This window comes from Typopeltis vanoorti, chromosome 6 (genome assembly GCF_054136105.1).
Source record: "Typopeltis vanoorti isolate ZY-2024b chromosome 6, IOZ_Tvanoo_1.0, whole genome shotgun sequence".
NCBI classification, from domain to species: Eukaryota; Metazoa; Arthropoda; class Arachnida; order Uropygi; family Thelyphonidae; genus Typopeltis; species Typopeltis vanoorti.
Window position 1 is genome coordinate 2253047 of NC_143554.1, and position 13968 is coordinate 2267014.

At 38.1% G+C, this 13968-nt stretch overlaps 1 protein-coding gene across 1 annotated transcript in view; it reads right to left on the reverse strand.

Annotated features, from left to right (window-relative positions):
* Window positions 1–3152: 3152 nt before the first annotated feature.
* The window catches only part of LOC150105247 (ciliogenesis-associated TTC17-interacting protein-like), a 182396-nt gene continuing 171580 nt past the window's right edge, over window positions 3153–13968 (reverse strand). Inside the window, exons 9-10 of the mRNA XM_090393914.1 lie at window positions 6544–6652; window positions 3153–3342 (exon numbers count right to left, since the gene is read on the reverse strand). Of these exons, the coding sequence (XP_090250040.1) occupies window positions 3153–3342; window positions 6544–6652 (299 nt within the window). The remainder of the gene's footprint in view (window positions 3343–6543; window positions 6653–13968) is intronic.

Genomic DNA, 13968 nt, shown 5'->3' on the forward strand with positions numbered 1-13968 from the left:
ACATGTAAGGATAAGGAAGTTATTTTGTTTCTTTTTAAGGCTTTGATAAGACTACACCTGGATTATTGTGCACAGATTTGGTCTCCTGTGTTCCAAGGGGATAAAGAAGCTGTGGAAGGGGTACAAAGATTATATCTGGATTATGGGATTTAGATTATGAGAACAGATTACGAGTATGTGGATTGCAGACTCAGGTTAACATGAGAAAGAGGACTTTTGAATGGATGTTATAGGATATCAACTAATGAAATTTTTTGTTATATGGAAGGTGGGGAGAGAACACGGGGGCATCCATGGAAATTAAGTTTGTTTGCAGTCAAGAAATGGGTAAGAGCTAGGTTTTTCTCCCAGAGAGCAGTGAGTGAGTGGAATAATTTGCCCTTAGGGGTAGTGAGTGCATCTAGTGTGAATGAATTTAAGGGAAGGTTGGATGATTTACAGCCTCCCTCAATGATTCCTTGACTCCCTGGAGGTCTCAGATAATAATAATTTTCTTGCCCAGCTCATACCAAAATCCACCATGCAGGCCTGGTTGGCTGAGTGGTCAGCATATCCCCTCTTCAGCCAAAAGGCTGCGGGTTCAAATTCTGCTGCGGGCATGGATGTTTTTGATTGCCTTTGAAAATACTAGTGGTGATGATAGGCGGTGTATGGTGTTCTTATAGGTGGAGACAGAGTTGTAGAGTAGATGCCCTCTCTCGATGAGTCTTTGGATTCTCTGGAGGTGTTAGATGATAATAATAATAATTTGGTGGAGGTAGATAGACGACATATTCATAATCTAAAAAGAGAACTATATCTAGGCTACCAAAGATGTCTGGTAGCCTAGATATAGAATTGAATTGAATAAAATGGGATGAAGTATTGATATTATTATTTCATGGGCCACATATAAAGAGATAAATAAATTATTCCACACCATGCCTAACTAACCACCTGAAAGCGAATTAAGTCTCTTCACTCCATAACTCTGAATCTACATGTTTCTCTTTTAAAATTTTAAAATCTCTCTTAAATGACATTCGGTTAAGACCAATTGTGAATGTCATTAGCTTACCAGCTTATTTACTATCCAACATCTCGCTGGATTACTGCAAAGTCACATCAAGTGCCTCAGTAGTGCAATTAGAAGAACGGTGGTCGTTGTGCCCTTCGATTGGAAAAAGCCTGAGTTCGATTTTCGTTGTGATAGGAGGAATCTTTATATGGATTTTTTCAGTTGAAGGCGGCAGGGTTTTTCTCTCCTTGAAACTCGGGATTTTCATCCCACATACAGACAAATCAGCCCTTCAGAATACATCCAATGTACAGACAAAAAATTACTAGTAGTGGTGGTGGGCAGTAGATGGCATTGATGTAGATCATGATGGTAGTAGAGGTTTGGTGTAGTGGTGGAGATGGAAAGCTGCAGAGTAGGTATCCTCATTCGATGAGTTTTCGGACTCCTTGGAGGGAGTTCAAAATAGTTAGCATATCTGCTCTCCAGCCAAAAGGCTGCAGGTTCGAAACCTGCCATGGGCATGGATGTTTGTGATTGTCTGTGAAAATACTAGCGGTGGTGGTTGGCGGTAGATGGCATTCATGTAGTTGGTGAATTGAGTGGAGGAGACAGAGATGTAGTTGCCCTTCCTTGATGAGTCTTTGGACTCCCTGGAGGTGTGACGTAATAATAATAATAATTGTGTTATCACTATAATGAGTACAATTCAAGCAATGGGGGGGGGGATAGTACCATTGATTCTTTATCATAACTATCTGCTTCAGTATATCCCAATCAATTATATACGCAATCCATCCTTGTCCTCCAAATTTTAAAACTTTATAATTGTTAATTTCCAAAATATCTCTGTGGAATCTGAAGACTCATTGTATCAAGCATATAATAACCATTATTCACATGATGCCACTTGTATTTCACTTATTCACCCTCTGAACCAAAATTCTAGACCTTACATACTAGCTAACCATACCATTACTCACAAGAGTGACCCCTCTCCCATATTGTTACTTCCACAACAATATACTGAAAAACTTGGTTCATATCAAAGCTTTATAAATAGAGACACTTTTTATCTCTACTTATCATGGTAGTGATCCTTTGTGCTATTGTGCCCGTTTTTGCAATAATTCATCAGCAAATATCAATTTCTTGCAGTATACAGTTTTTGCAAATGTAATATACAGTCTAAACAACATTACTTACTTGATATTTTGCCACATTTATCTGGTAGCCAGTATACTAGAGCAGCAATTTTCAACCGGTGTGCCGAGAGATTTATGAAAACAAATTGATAAAGAAATAATGTCATAATTTGTGCATTTATTTATTAGTGTCTGGTCTTCCATCTTATTGTGTGTGTAAATCAATCAAAAGTATTTGCCAGATTATTAAAAGAATATATTTTTAGTGTGCTGCAGAATTTTAATAATTAGTCTAGGTGTGCTGTGTTATGAAAAAGATTGAAAATCACTGTACTAAAGCATCCTTCTGGATTCTGTGTCACATTTATTGTCATCGTCAGACCTCCATTGAGTCAAAGATTCATTGTAGGAGGGGTCCTTGGCTCTTTGGGCAATTTACAGCCTGTCTTCCTGTTATTTAGTCCTTTCATACACACGCAGCTCATCACACCATGCTTTAAATGCATTCGCATTCTCTACAGATCACATCCTCACAGTACATTCTGATCATTCACCACTCTATATACAAAGAAACATGTTTCTCACACCTTCCTTATAGAGCTTCCAGGGATGATCTGTTGTTCTCTCCCCTTCCCATCACAACATTCTATGAAAAATCACTATCAGTAAATGACTAGATCTCTAGTTTCTTTCCAGTTGTCTCTGTTCTTTGATGACTTTTTCTTCTCTGCCTTTCATTTATTAATCTGCTAACATTGCCAGCTCGTCTATATTTATGTGTTTTACAATTCCTCATAATATCCTTTACTCCAGTCATCTGTCTCCTCTCTCCTTGGCTCTTTGGGCAGCTCACAGCCTGTCTTCTTGTTCTTTATTATGTCATCTATAAATAAGGTTGAAATAATGCATATACTAAATAATTTTCTTGTTAAGCATATAAGTAGATCTAACAGATAATCTTAATATAGCCAAAACTCTATCTTGTTTTTTTTCTTAAAGCCACCTGATTGTCAAAGGTAAATATAATCATTCACAATTTCAATAGGATTATCTTCTAACTTTAGTTCAGCTTGATCTGAATTTGTCATAAATTTTGTTTTAGCTATATTAATCTTAAAACCTTTTATTCCTGTTTTCTCTGTCAAGGTCATTTTAGCATTTTTCTGAGCTTCTTTTAATCCTGCGGAGGTCGTGGCTGATCTGACAGATACAAACAAATTGTTTAATATAAATATTCTTAAACATATCCAGTGTATAGCTTGGAGGTCATGAGTAGCTGCACATGCATATTTTACGAGTGATATTTCACACTGTTTATATGGTTGGTTTTGGTTTTGGTTTTTAACATGTGTTATGTAAAGGTGTGTGATATTTCATAGTAAATTGTATCTGAGAGATACTGCAACCTCCGATGTCAGTATAGTTTTGGTTTCGTTTTTTTTTTTAATTTACCATTGACAATGGCTGGAAAAATATACCAATTGGATAATCCATCAGATGTTGAAGAGATTCAGTGATTTTGTTACTCAAGTCTGATGAGAGAATGAGAATGATAGAGTCAAATGCGAAAGTGAAAGTAATATTTGATAGTAAATTGTATCTGAGAGATACCATGAACTCCGATGTCAGTATAACCCCCCACCCCCCCCCCCCCCCACCCCCCCCCCCCCCCACCCCCCCCCCCCCCCACCCCCCCCCCCCCCCACCCCCCCCCCCCCCCACCCCCCCCCCCCCCCACCCCCCCCCCCCCCCACCCCCCCCCCCCCCCACCCCCCCCCCCCCCCACCCCCCCCCCCCCCCACCCCCCCCCCCCCCCACCCCCCCCCCCCCCCACCCCCCCCCCCCCCCACCCCCCCCCCCCCCCACCCCCCCCCCCCCCCACCCCCCCCCCCCCCCACCCCCCCCCCCCCCCACCCCCCCCCCCCCCCACCCCCCCCCCCCCCCACCCCCCCCCCCCCCCACCCCCCCCCCCCCCCACCCCCCCCCCCCCCCACCCCCCCCCCCCCCCACCCCCCCCCCCCCCCACCCCCCCCCCCCCCCACCCCCCCCCCCCCCCACCCCCCCCCCCCCCCACCCCCCCCCCCCCCCACCCCCCCCCCCCCCCACCCCCCCCCCCCCCCACCCCCCCCCCCCCAGGCTACCCTCCCCCCCCCAAAAAAAAAAAAAATCCAAAAAATACTAAAACCAGTTATCACACACAACTCCCCTCCTTCACAAAAAAGATTATTCTAAATCCATCACCATTCCCTACATCTGAGGCACCTCTGAAAAAATCAACAAAATCCTAAAAAAACATGACGACCTCTTGTTACAGACCATATAGAAAATTGGCATCCCTTATCCACTCCACTAAAGACCAACCACTTTTCCTAGACCTACCTGGTGTATATCAGGTCCCTTGCAGCTGTAAATTGTCCTACTTTGGCCAAATAGGCAGGACAGCAAATATCAGAATCTCAGAACACAAAGACTACATCCGATTTCACCAGTAAAGCCACTCTGGGCACTCGCCACAGTAATACACCGCAGGAAGTTCAAATATGAAAGACTAGTCATGGAATCAGCCTCAGCCCTTAGGAACATGCCAGACCTCAACAAATTTGGGAAACATACATCAGAAGAACTTTGGCCCAAAGGTCAAGAACACCTAATATAGCCCACCAGGGGGCACCATCAGGACTTGAGGAAAACGGTAGCTTCCTCACTTCGTTTCTCATTTGCTGTAATGAGAATGTTATGTAGTACTTGCATACACGTGTTCCCATAAAAATGCCAATATGACATTGCCAAAATATTGGAAAGTATATATTAAAGTTGATTTAATTTATCTTTTTAGTGTACGCTGTCAATTCCTTAAGTATTTAATTATCATGTTTTACCTGCGTATAAGCCTTTCTACAAGAATGTCACTATTTGCGTATGGGAAATATATGATTTCAACCTTAGTATCTCTTCTGGAGCTGGCTCCTGACCTCAATGAAAATCAAAACTGGTCTGGATAGTGGTACTATGTAGTTCTAATGCATACTATTACAAACATGCCTGAAAGGATATGCGCTATGCATTATTCAGCATGAAACTCTTCGATTCCGATCTTTGAGTTTCTTATTCGGTTTTAAAACAATGTGGGATTTAATATCCCCTTAATTTAAATAATTGAGGTGAGAACAATAGGTTGATGATAGACATGTCACTTTTTTTATGGGATCAGCTATATATGGACATGCTTCCAGTCTTTAGGTGGGATGCAAGCTGAGTAATAATATAGAATACTGATGATGAAGGACAGATGTGTCCGGGGCACTTTTAGTGGGATACCATCAGCACCAGAAACCATTTTTGTATCCTAGTTGTTCAAAATTCTCCTGATGAAGGCCATAAGAGGCATGTGATGTGATGTTTGAGATAATTTAACTTGCTCATCCAAGGAACTGGAAGAGAAGAGCAACTTTATCTTTTGGGGATGTTGCAGTGCATCAGTCTGGGAAAGAGAGAGAAATGCAGGCACAGATGGGCAGAAGTTGCACTCAACAACTTTTGTGAGGAACCAAAAGGTGCAACTACCTCTGGTGCAGGTGATGAGTTGTCACCATTTAGTCCTAATCCTGCAGGTGTAGGCTGTGAACAAAGCTGAAATTATGCAGCCCAGTTAATAATGAGCTGTGCTTTTTTGGAAACCATGCCTTGGATATAAGGGGTAAATTTTGAAGAAAGTGGGGGAATGAAACCCAACGTGAATAATTTCTGTAACAAGATCCTAAAACATAAATGTAGAGAACAGAAACAGCAGCTTGACAATGGAAAGAAGGAGTAAGAGTCTGAGATCAACCCACTAATGCCAAAAGTACATAGGGAGGTCCCACTAGAGAGAGATGAAACTTTCATGTGTCAACACAAGTCATCGTAGAAAATATTCGTGGGAAATGTTATTGTAATTATACCCATATATATGAAAAGTAAATGCAATACAAGATATATTTCACAAAATTTAATTTATTTATTTAATTTTCATAATTTTTTTTTTTATTAGTGAGTTTCCTAATTTTTGTTTCTTCTTAAAAAGTTATTAATATTCTTTTTTTATTTAGATATTACAGGTTTTGTAGATGGAATATTAATTTTTACAAAATGAACAGGGTACCATATTTCAAAAATTTATTCTTCTAATCATTCACTATTTTCTGTGCATTGGGACACCCATCCAGATGATGTGTGTGTGTGTGTATATATATATATATATATATTTTTTTTTATCAGAAGTAATTCATATTAGTGAAATAACTATTCTCCCTAAACACCCTATTCTAGTTTGGTAAGAATTAATATTCCATCTACAGAGCCTGTAGTATCAAAGTCGATTTGATTTTTTTTTTTATGACGCAAAGACATCAGAGGTCATACTGTGCCATGACACAGGTCACAGCTGTACATATATATGGTAATTGATTAGTAGGACAATCACAATCATGCATACTCTTGGTAGAATTTGAATCCACACCAGATGTAGTGTCTAAGTAAAAAATAATATTAATAACTTTATACAGAAAGTTAAATAATTTGTTTTTCATATATGGATATCATTACAATAGGAATTTAATTTTTCACGAACCAAACTTCAATGACGTATTGTGGCCTGAATTATATTTTGCCTGGTAAATAAACAGTTTGCTTTAGGTATTGTTTATAGCAAATATCTCTGCTCCACTTAGAGATTAGTTAATTGCTAAAAAGGAGGCAGTTAGAATTTTAGTCATTAATGCCCCCACTGTTAGGAAATTTTCCCTGTAGGAAATCAAGCTTCAAGGATAAGAGATCCAAACGATTTTCAGAATTAGGGGAGCAGTGGTATACACAGCACTGTCTCTGCTATTAAATTAATTTTGTATATAAAAATTAAGATATTTCATCATCATCATCAAATTCCTGCCATGTACCCTCAAGGAGTGTGCAGGATATGATAGTACTACATGAAAAAAATTAAATCATTACTAACTTCCTATCTACAATTTTCCTCCAAATCAGTCTGTTACTTGTCAAGGCTTCAACATTTTCAGATCTTATATTTCTATCATCTAAGGCACATTGTACCATATCAATCCACCTATATCTTGGTCTTCCTCTGGATCATTTTCCTGCCAACCTGGCAGAGAACACTTGTTTTGCTAATTTTCTTCGCCCATTCTGTTCAAGTGACCATAGCACCTGAGATTAGCTCTGCTAACGCATTCCTGGATGTTGACAATGTCAAGTTCTTTCCTAATATCCTCGTTTTTAATATGATATTGCCACTGATGCCATCTGTTCACGCCTACAATCTTTCTCAGGACTCTCATATCTGCGGTCTCTAGTCTTTGGTCAAGTGTTTTACTTCTGACCCAGCTCTCAGATCCATAAGTTAAAACTGGTTTGAACACTGTCTTGTATACAGCTAATTTCGTGTTCCGACTAATTTCTCTCTTATTCCTTATGAATTTATTCAATTGACTTCCCACCATACCAGCTTTGCTGATTCTGTTGTCTATTTCTATATTTAATTTACCATCTTCAGTAAAAATCGTGCCTAAGTAGCTGAAATGTTTCACTTGTTCCACAGGTTCTCCATTCACAACACAATTGACATTTTCAATGATTCTGCCTATTTTCATTGCTGACCTTCATGCCATATCTATTACAACAGCTATTCAATTTAGCCAGAGAATCTTGCAGACTTGTAGCTGATTTATTTAGAAGTATAACATCATCCGCATAAAGCAAAGAGCTGACATTAACATCGCCAATTTTGATATCATGTTTAATACCGCTTTCCTTCATAATGTGATCCATATAGATAATGAATAACAGAGGGGATAATGTACATCCTTGTCTCACACCAGATTTAACATTAAACCATCTTCCTGTACTTCCTTCAATTCTAACTGCTGACTTACAACTCAAATAAAGACTGAGTATTGCTTGATATAATGCCCCATTGACACCATATAACTGCAGCGTATTGAATAGCTTCTCTCTTGGCACCTTGTCATATGCCTTTTCCAAATCGACAAAACTTAAATACAGATCTCTGTTATATTCCCATGCTTTCTCGACTATTTGTCGTAAAGTGAAAATCTGATATTGACAGCCTCTATTTGGCCTGAATCCAGCTTGTTCTTCACCAAGCTTTTTTTCCACAATTCTTCTCAACCATTTCTCAAGTATACTTGCATAGATCTTGCCAGGAACACTCAGTAGGGAAATACCTCTATAATTCTCACATTCAGTTTTATTTCCCTTTTTATGTATGGGTACTATGAGAGCTCTACTCCAATCATCGGGAATTCATTCCTCTGTCCAGGCTTTCTGAACTATGCAGTGCAGCTACTGTAAGACTCTTATACCACCATACTTCAGCATTTCTGGTCGAATATCATCTACTCCTGCTGCCTTTCCACATTTCAAGCCTTTGATGGCTTTTTTTACTTCAAGTATGGATATGTATTCCTGACTGCATGCCTGGTCAGTGTTTTTTACCACTGCACTGTCATCACTGCTTGTTTCATTTAGCAATGTTTCAAAGTAATTACTCCATACTTCAAGGATATCTTTTTCTCCAGTTTTCATGTCACCTTTATCATCTCTAACTCCTTTTACAGCACTCTTTCCTCCATTCCTAAGCTTCTTCAACAACCTCCAGAATATTTTGCCACCTTCTTGATATTTATTTTCTATATTCTTGCCAAAGTCCTCCCATGACTTATGTTTAGCTAGTTTTACACAGTGTTTAGCATTTTTGCATTTGTCTCTGTATTCTCTAAGAGAACAAGCTGACTTATTTGCCAGAAACTTTGGATATGCTTTCTTCTTTTCCTTCACTGCCTCTTTAACTTCCTGTGTCCACCAGGGAGTTCTGATTTTTTTTATCCTTGCATACAACCTCACCACATGCCTCTCTAGCAGAATCAATCAATGTTTCCTTCAGAGTTTGCCACTGACTCTCCAAGGTTTGATTCCTGTTCTCAAACTCTTTCATTTTTTCTTCAATAATCTTTGTGTATTTTAGTCTACAATTCACATCTGAGAGCTGCTCAACTTTTATTCGCTTTAAAATTTTCTTACATGTTATTCTTTTCAATATGAAATTCAATTTTATCCTGCTCAAGACTAAATAGTGATCACTTCCAATTTCAAATCCTCTGTACACTCTAGTGTCCTTCACCAGGGAGAAAACATCAGTATCAACAATAACATAGTCAATGAGACTTTTCTTATTCCTTGCCTCTTCTCTCCATGTGAATTTGTGCACATTTTTATGTTGGAACATGGCGTTAGTAATACCCAGTCCATGTCCTGAGCAGAAATCCAATAGATATTTGCCATTATTATTAGCTTTGCTCTTTTCTCCAAATTTTCCCAAAATATTTTTGTATGTCTCACAATCATTTCCTACTCTGCTATTTAGATCCCCAACAAGGACCAACTTTTCCTTTTTCATTGTGTCAGTTGCTTTTTCTAAAGCGTCAAAAAATTCCTCCACTTCTACCTTAGTAGAGCCTTCTGTGGGACCATAGGCACAAATAAGTCTCATTGTCCAGTTCCCCATTCTCATATTTGCCCACATTACTCTACTTGAGACTGACTGCCATTCAAGAAGATTAGCCTCGTATTTTGTGTTGAATACTATGGCTACTCCTTCTTTTCCTTGATTGTCATTGCCTGAATATAACATTTTGCATTTATTGCTCAGAAAGATCTCACCAGTTTTGGTGTTTTTTGTTTCAGTCACTCCTATTATGTCGATCTGGTACTTATCTAATTCCTCAGCTAGCTCCATTTCTTTGCCATTCAGGCTTCTTATGTTGATAGTACCGATCTTTAACTCTGGTGATGTTGAGTTGGGGTTTGTTTTCAGATTTGTTCCAGTAGCTGACTTTTCGCTGTTCGCCCTGGTTACCTGGCGAAAACAACAGGGGCCTTGTTTAACCGGGCGATGCCTCAGCCGGTATGAAATTTTGTCATGTCGTACCATCATTTTTTATTTTGGTTTAACCAATAAGAATACAATTTGGTCGGCTAAATCCCAAATTGCCAGCCCATCCTCGTTCGTTCACTATCCAGGTAGATACCCAACAGGCTGCGCCACGAGAAGGTGAGGATTGGACATTAGGTCAGAAGCCCTGGTCGGTTCTCCGCATTCCTTTAAAGGCTATGTGGAGGTCTCCTCTCAGTTATACAGCTTTGACCCTTAAGCACCCCTTTTTATTTATTTATATTAATTAAAATTTTGTTAACTTTGATTTTAAATGTGAAAAAAAAATCTTTTTTTTATTAAATGATAGTTAGTCCAGAGCAATGAAATTTTTAAAATCATTGTTAATGAACATGTTAAAATATAAAAAATGAAGTAATGTTAGGTATTTTTTAAATCCAAAATCAATGAAATTAAATTTTTTTTTTTTTACACAATTTGAATTCATACTGAATTATAAGCCAATTGTGTATCTTGAGCAGTCTCTTTGATGAACAGCACAGTTTTCTAAAGGAAGATTAGTGTAAGTCATCTACTTATTACAATAAGGTGAAAAGTGAAATAATAAACTGGAACAGAAGGTAGATAACAGATCAATGTGTTAAATTGGAGATTGACTATCTGCTAGATATCACCAGGGGTGTGTTTTGGGCCCATTCCTGTTTAACTTGCATGTTAATGATGCAGAATTTGTGACTTTACAAGAGAACTTGGACTGAGTGAATGAGCAAATGAGTAGGGTTACAAGTTCACTGCTGCCAACTGTAAGGTTTTTGTTTCAATAAGGAAATACCATGAGTAGGCATATTTAAATAAATTATAATACTGGAATAAACTTATGTACGGTTTTAAAAATCGGAACCAGTCACGGGATGCAGAGTATGCAGTTAGAGAAGATGATAATAGATAAAGACCTAAAATTTAGGGGATGCATTGCTAAAATTGTGGGGGCAGCACAATGGATTCCAGCAATTATGTGGAGGACCAGTAGCGCACCCAGGGAGGGGGTCAAGGGGCCCTGGCACCCCCCAAAAGAAAAAGGAAATAAACACTACACAATTTTCCAAAAATCTTTTCCTAATTAAAATTCTTTTTTTTTTTTAATTTATGTTGTGTTTTCTATTTCTATTCTACTTGTCATGTATTGGCGATCACTGCAGATGCTCAGTCATAGGTCGTATGCAGTGCGTGGTGTGTATTCGTAAAATGTCTACTCCCCCCCCCCTCCAAGATTAAATCCTGAGTGCGCCACTGTGGAGGACATTGATGTAGCTTGATTATGGTTCCACTGTAGAAGGCCTTGATCAAGCTATATATGGACTTGCTATACACAAATTTGATCACTGGGTTTTTAAAAAGAATGAAGAAATATTTGTAAGGATCCAGAGGCAACTAGACTAAGGTGGTTTCTGAAATGCTGAGAAAATACAAATGGTAGAGTGCAGTGGATAAGAGGATGGGGATAATGACAGACATAAATGCATAATGGGTTATTACCAGGGTAACATAGAAAAAGTTTTTCATATTATGACCTTTTTCTTGACCACTAGTATTAATAAATTAAAGACTTAATTCTATATGTTAGTCAAGTAAATAACAGTTTAATATCTGACGTTTCACTGGTAAGCAATAGAAAGTAACAAAAACTAGGAAACTAACTGACAATTCTAAAAATTACATAAAGTTATCACTGTGCATGATAACAATATCGCAAGTACAACGTTTTATTTGTTGAGATATTTATTGTAATTTTCATGAAAGTTCAATTCTTTTTGGTTAAATGATCTGATTAGAGTTTTTCCATGTATCTGGTAGGATTAGGCCTTGATTCTTATTTAAGTTACCTATTGAACGGGCGACTGTAGCAGCTTCTTTGAATGTTCTGGAATGGTAGTTCTCTTCTATGTAGGGCATATGACTCATATCCCATTCAATATTATGGTTGGTGGAGGCAAAGTGGGAAGAAAGGCCTGATATATCTTGTCTGTTATTCTTTACATAGCCTATGTGTTCTTTCTTTCTTGTTTCAAACTTCTAGATGTCTATCCGATGTAATTGATACCGCATGAACAGGGTATGCTATAAACTCCAGAGTATTTGTAGAAAGGATGGCTATCTTTCTGTGATCTTATAAACTTTTGAATGGTCTCAATAGGTATGAAGGTTACTCTGATATTATATGGTTTTAGGACATATAGCACATGCATGCATAAAAATAAAATTTGGCAATGTGGTATCTGCATATAAGCAAAATTACAAGAAGGTTACACAAATATACGAGGTGTCCTACAGCAATGCATAATTGGCCAAAAAAAATTAATAATATGTATGCACAAAAGTTAAGCTGGGCAATGCAGTATCTACATATAAATAAAATTACTGCAACATTTAAGGCAGTACATAATTAGACAACAATACAAGAATAAACAAAATGCTTGTACAACATTAAGCCAAGGAATGCAGTATCTACATAGAGTTAAAGAGGAATTATTATACAATATGTATGCATAAAAATTAAGTTCAGTAGTGTGGTATTTACATATTAACAAAATTATAACAAGGTAACACAAGGCTACAGAAATACATGATTGGTCAGAAATTAATCTAATGAATAATATATACATTAGTACTCAACTCCTGCACATATACATCACAAAACATTACATATTTTGTAACATATACGTACAAAAGTTAAGTGAAGCAATACAGTATTTACATATAAACAAAATTACAGTCAAATGTGTTTGTATAAATTAATTCTTTGTAAAAAATTAAAAACATCATGCAATCTGCCTAAGTGTATATCTGGCCAGGTAGGCAAAAATTTCATTCCACTCTTGTGCAAAGTGCTGGCACTCTACCAGTATATGATAAATAGTGAGATGTGTATTGTATTGCATTTTTCACACATGGGAGGATCATTAGCTCTCAGTAAATAAGAATGTGTAAGATGACTGTGACCTATGTGGAGCCTAGTGAGAACAACTTCCTCTCTTCTTTTTATTCGTTGACTAGAATGCCAATGCTTAATTTCAGGTTTAATGTCATATAATTTGTTTGTTAATGCTTCTTGCCATGATGACTGCCATTAAGCAATTAGCTTTGATCATATAAACTGTCTGTAGTCTGTATATGGAGAAAGTTTGAGCTGATTTAGCAGCTGCAGCCTCATTTCCCTTAATTCTAATGTGGGGAATCCAGCACAACTGAACATCAAAATTAAAGATTTTCATTTTGTGAAACAGGTGTAATATCTCAATAAAGTACTGGATGTGGATTATACATAGGAGAGGAGGTAGCCTGTAAAGAGCTCAATGAGTCTGTATAAATTATACACTTTTGGTAGCAGTTTTCTTTTATATGAACAAGTACAAGCTGAATGGTAATGTAACTCTGCTGTATAATTATTGCAATCAGATGGAATCTGGTTGGAGATAATGTCAGGAAACACAGCAGCAAAGGTGTTAGTTCTTGAACCATCAGTATAGATAGGCAAGAAATCAAAGTGTACTGCTCTGTGTGCATTACACAACTGGAGGCAGACAGACGATGGAGTATGAGATTTCTGTAGCTGACAAAGTGAGACATTGTAGGATGGTATGCAAACTTGTCATGGAGGGATGCTGTTATGTTTAGTGTAGGCAATGTTGTCAACATTTATACCAAGAGCTTGCATAGTCTCTTTAACATGCATACCAAAAGAACATATGGCAGTTTGAAGTGTGTGGTATTGAGCTTCCCAGTGCAGAGAAAAGAGATTAATCTATGTAGGATGATCTGGGAGAGACTTTATCTTTAGGGCATAATTAAGAGACAACTGT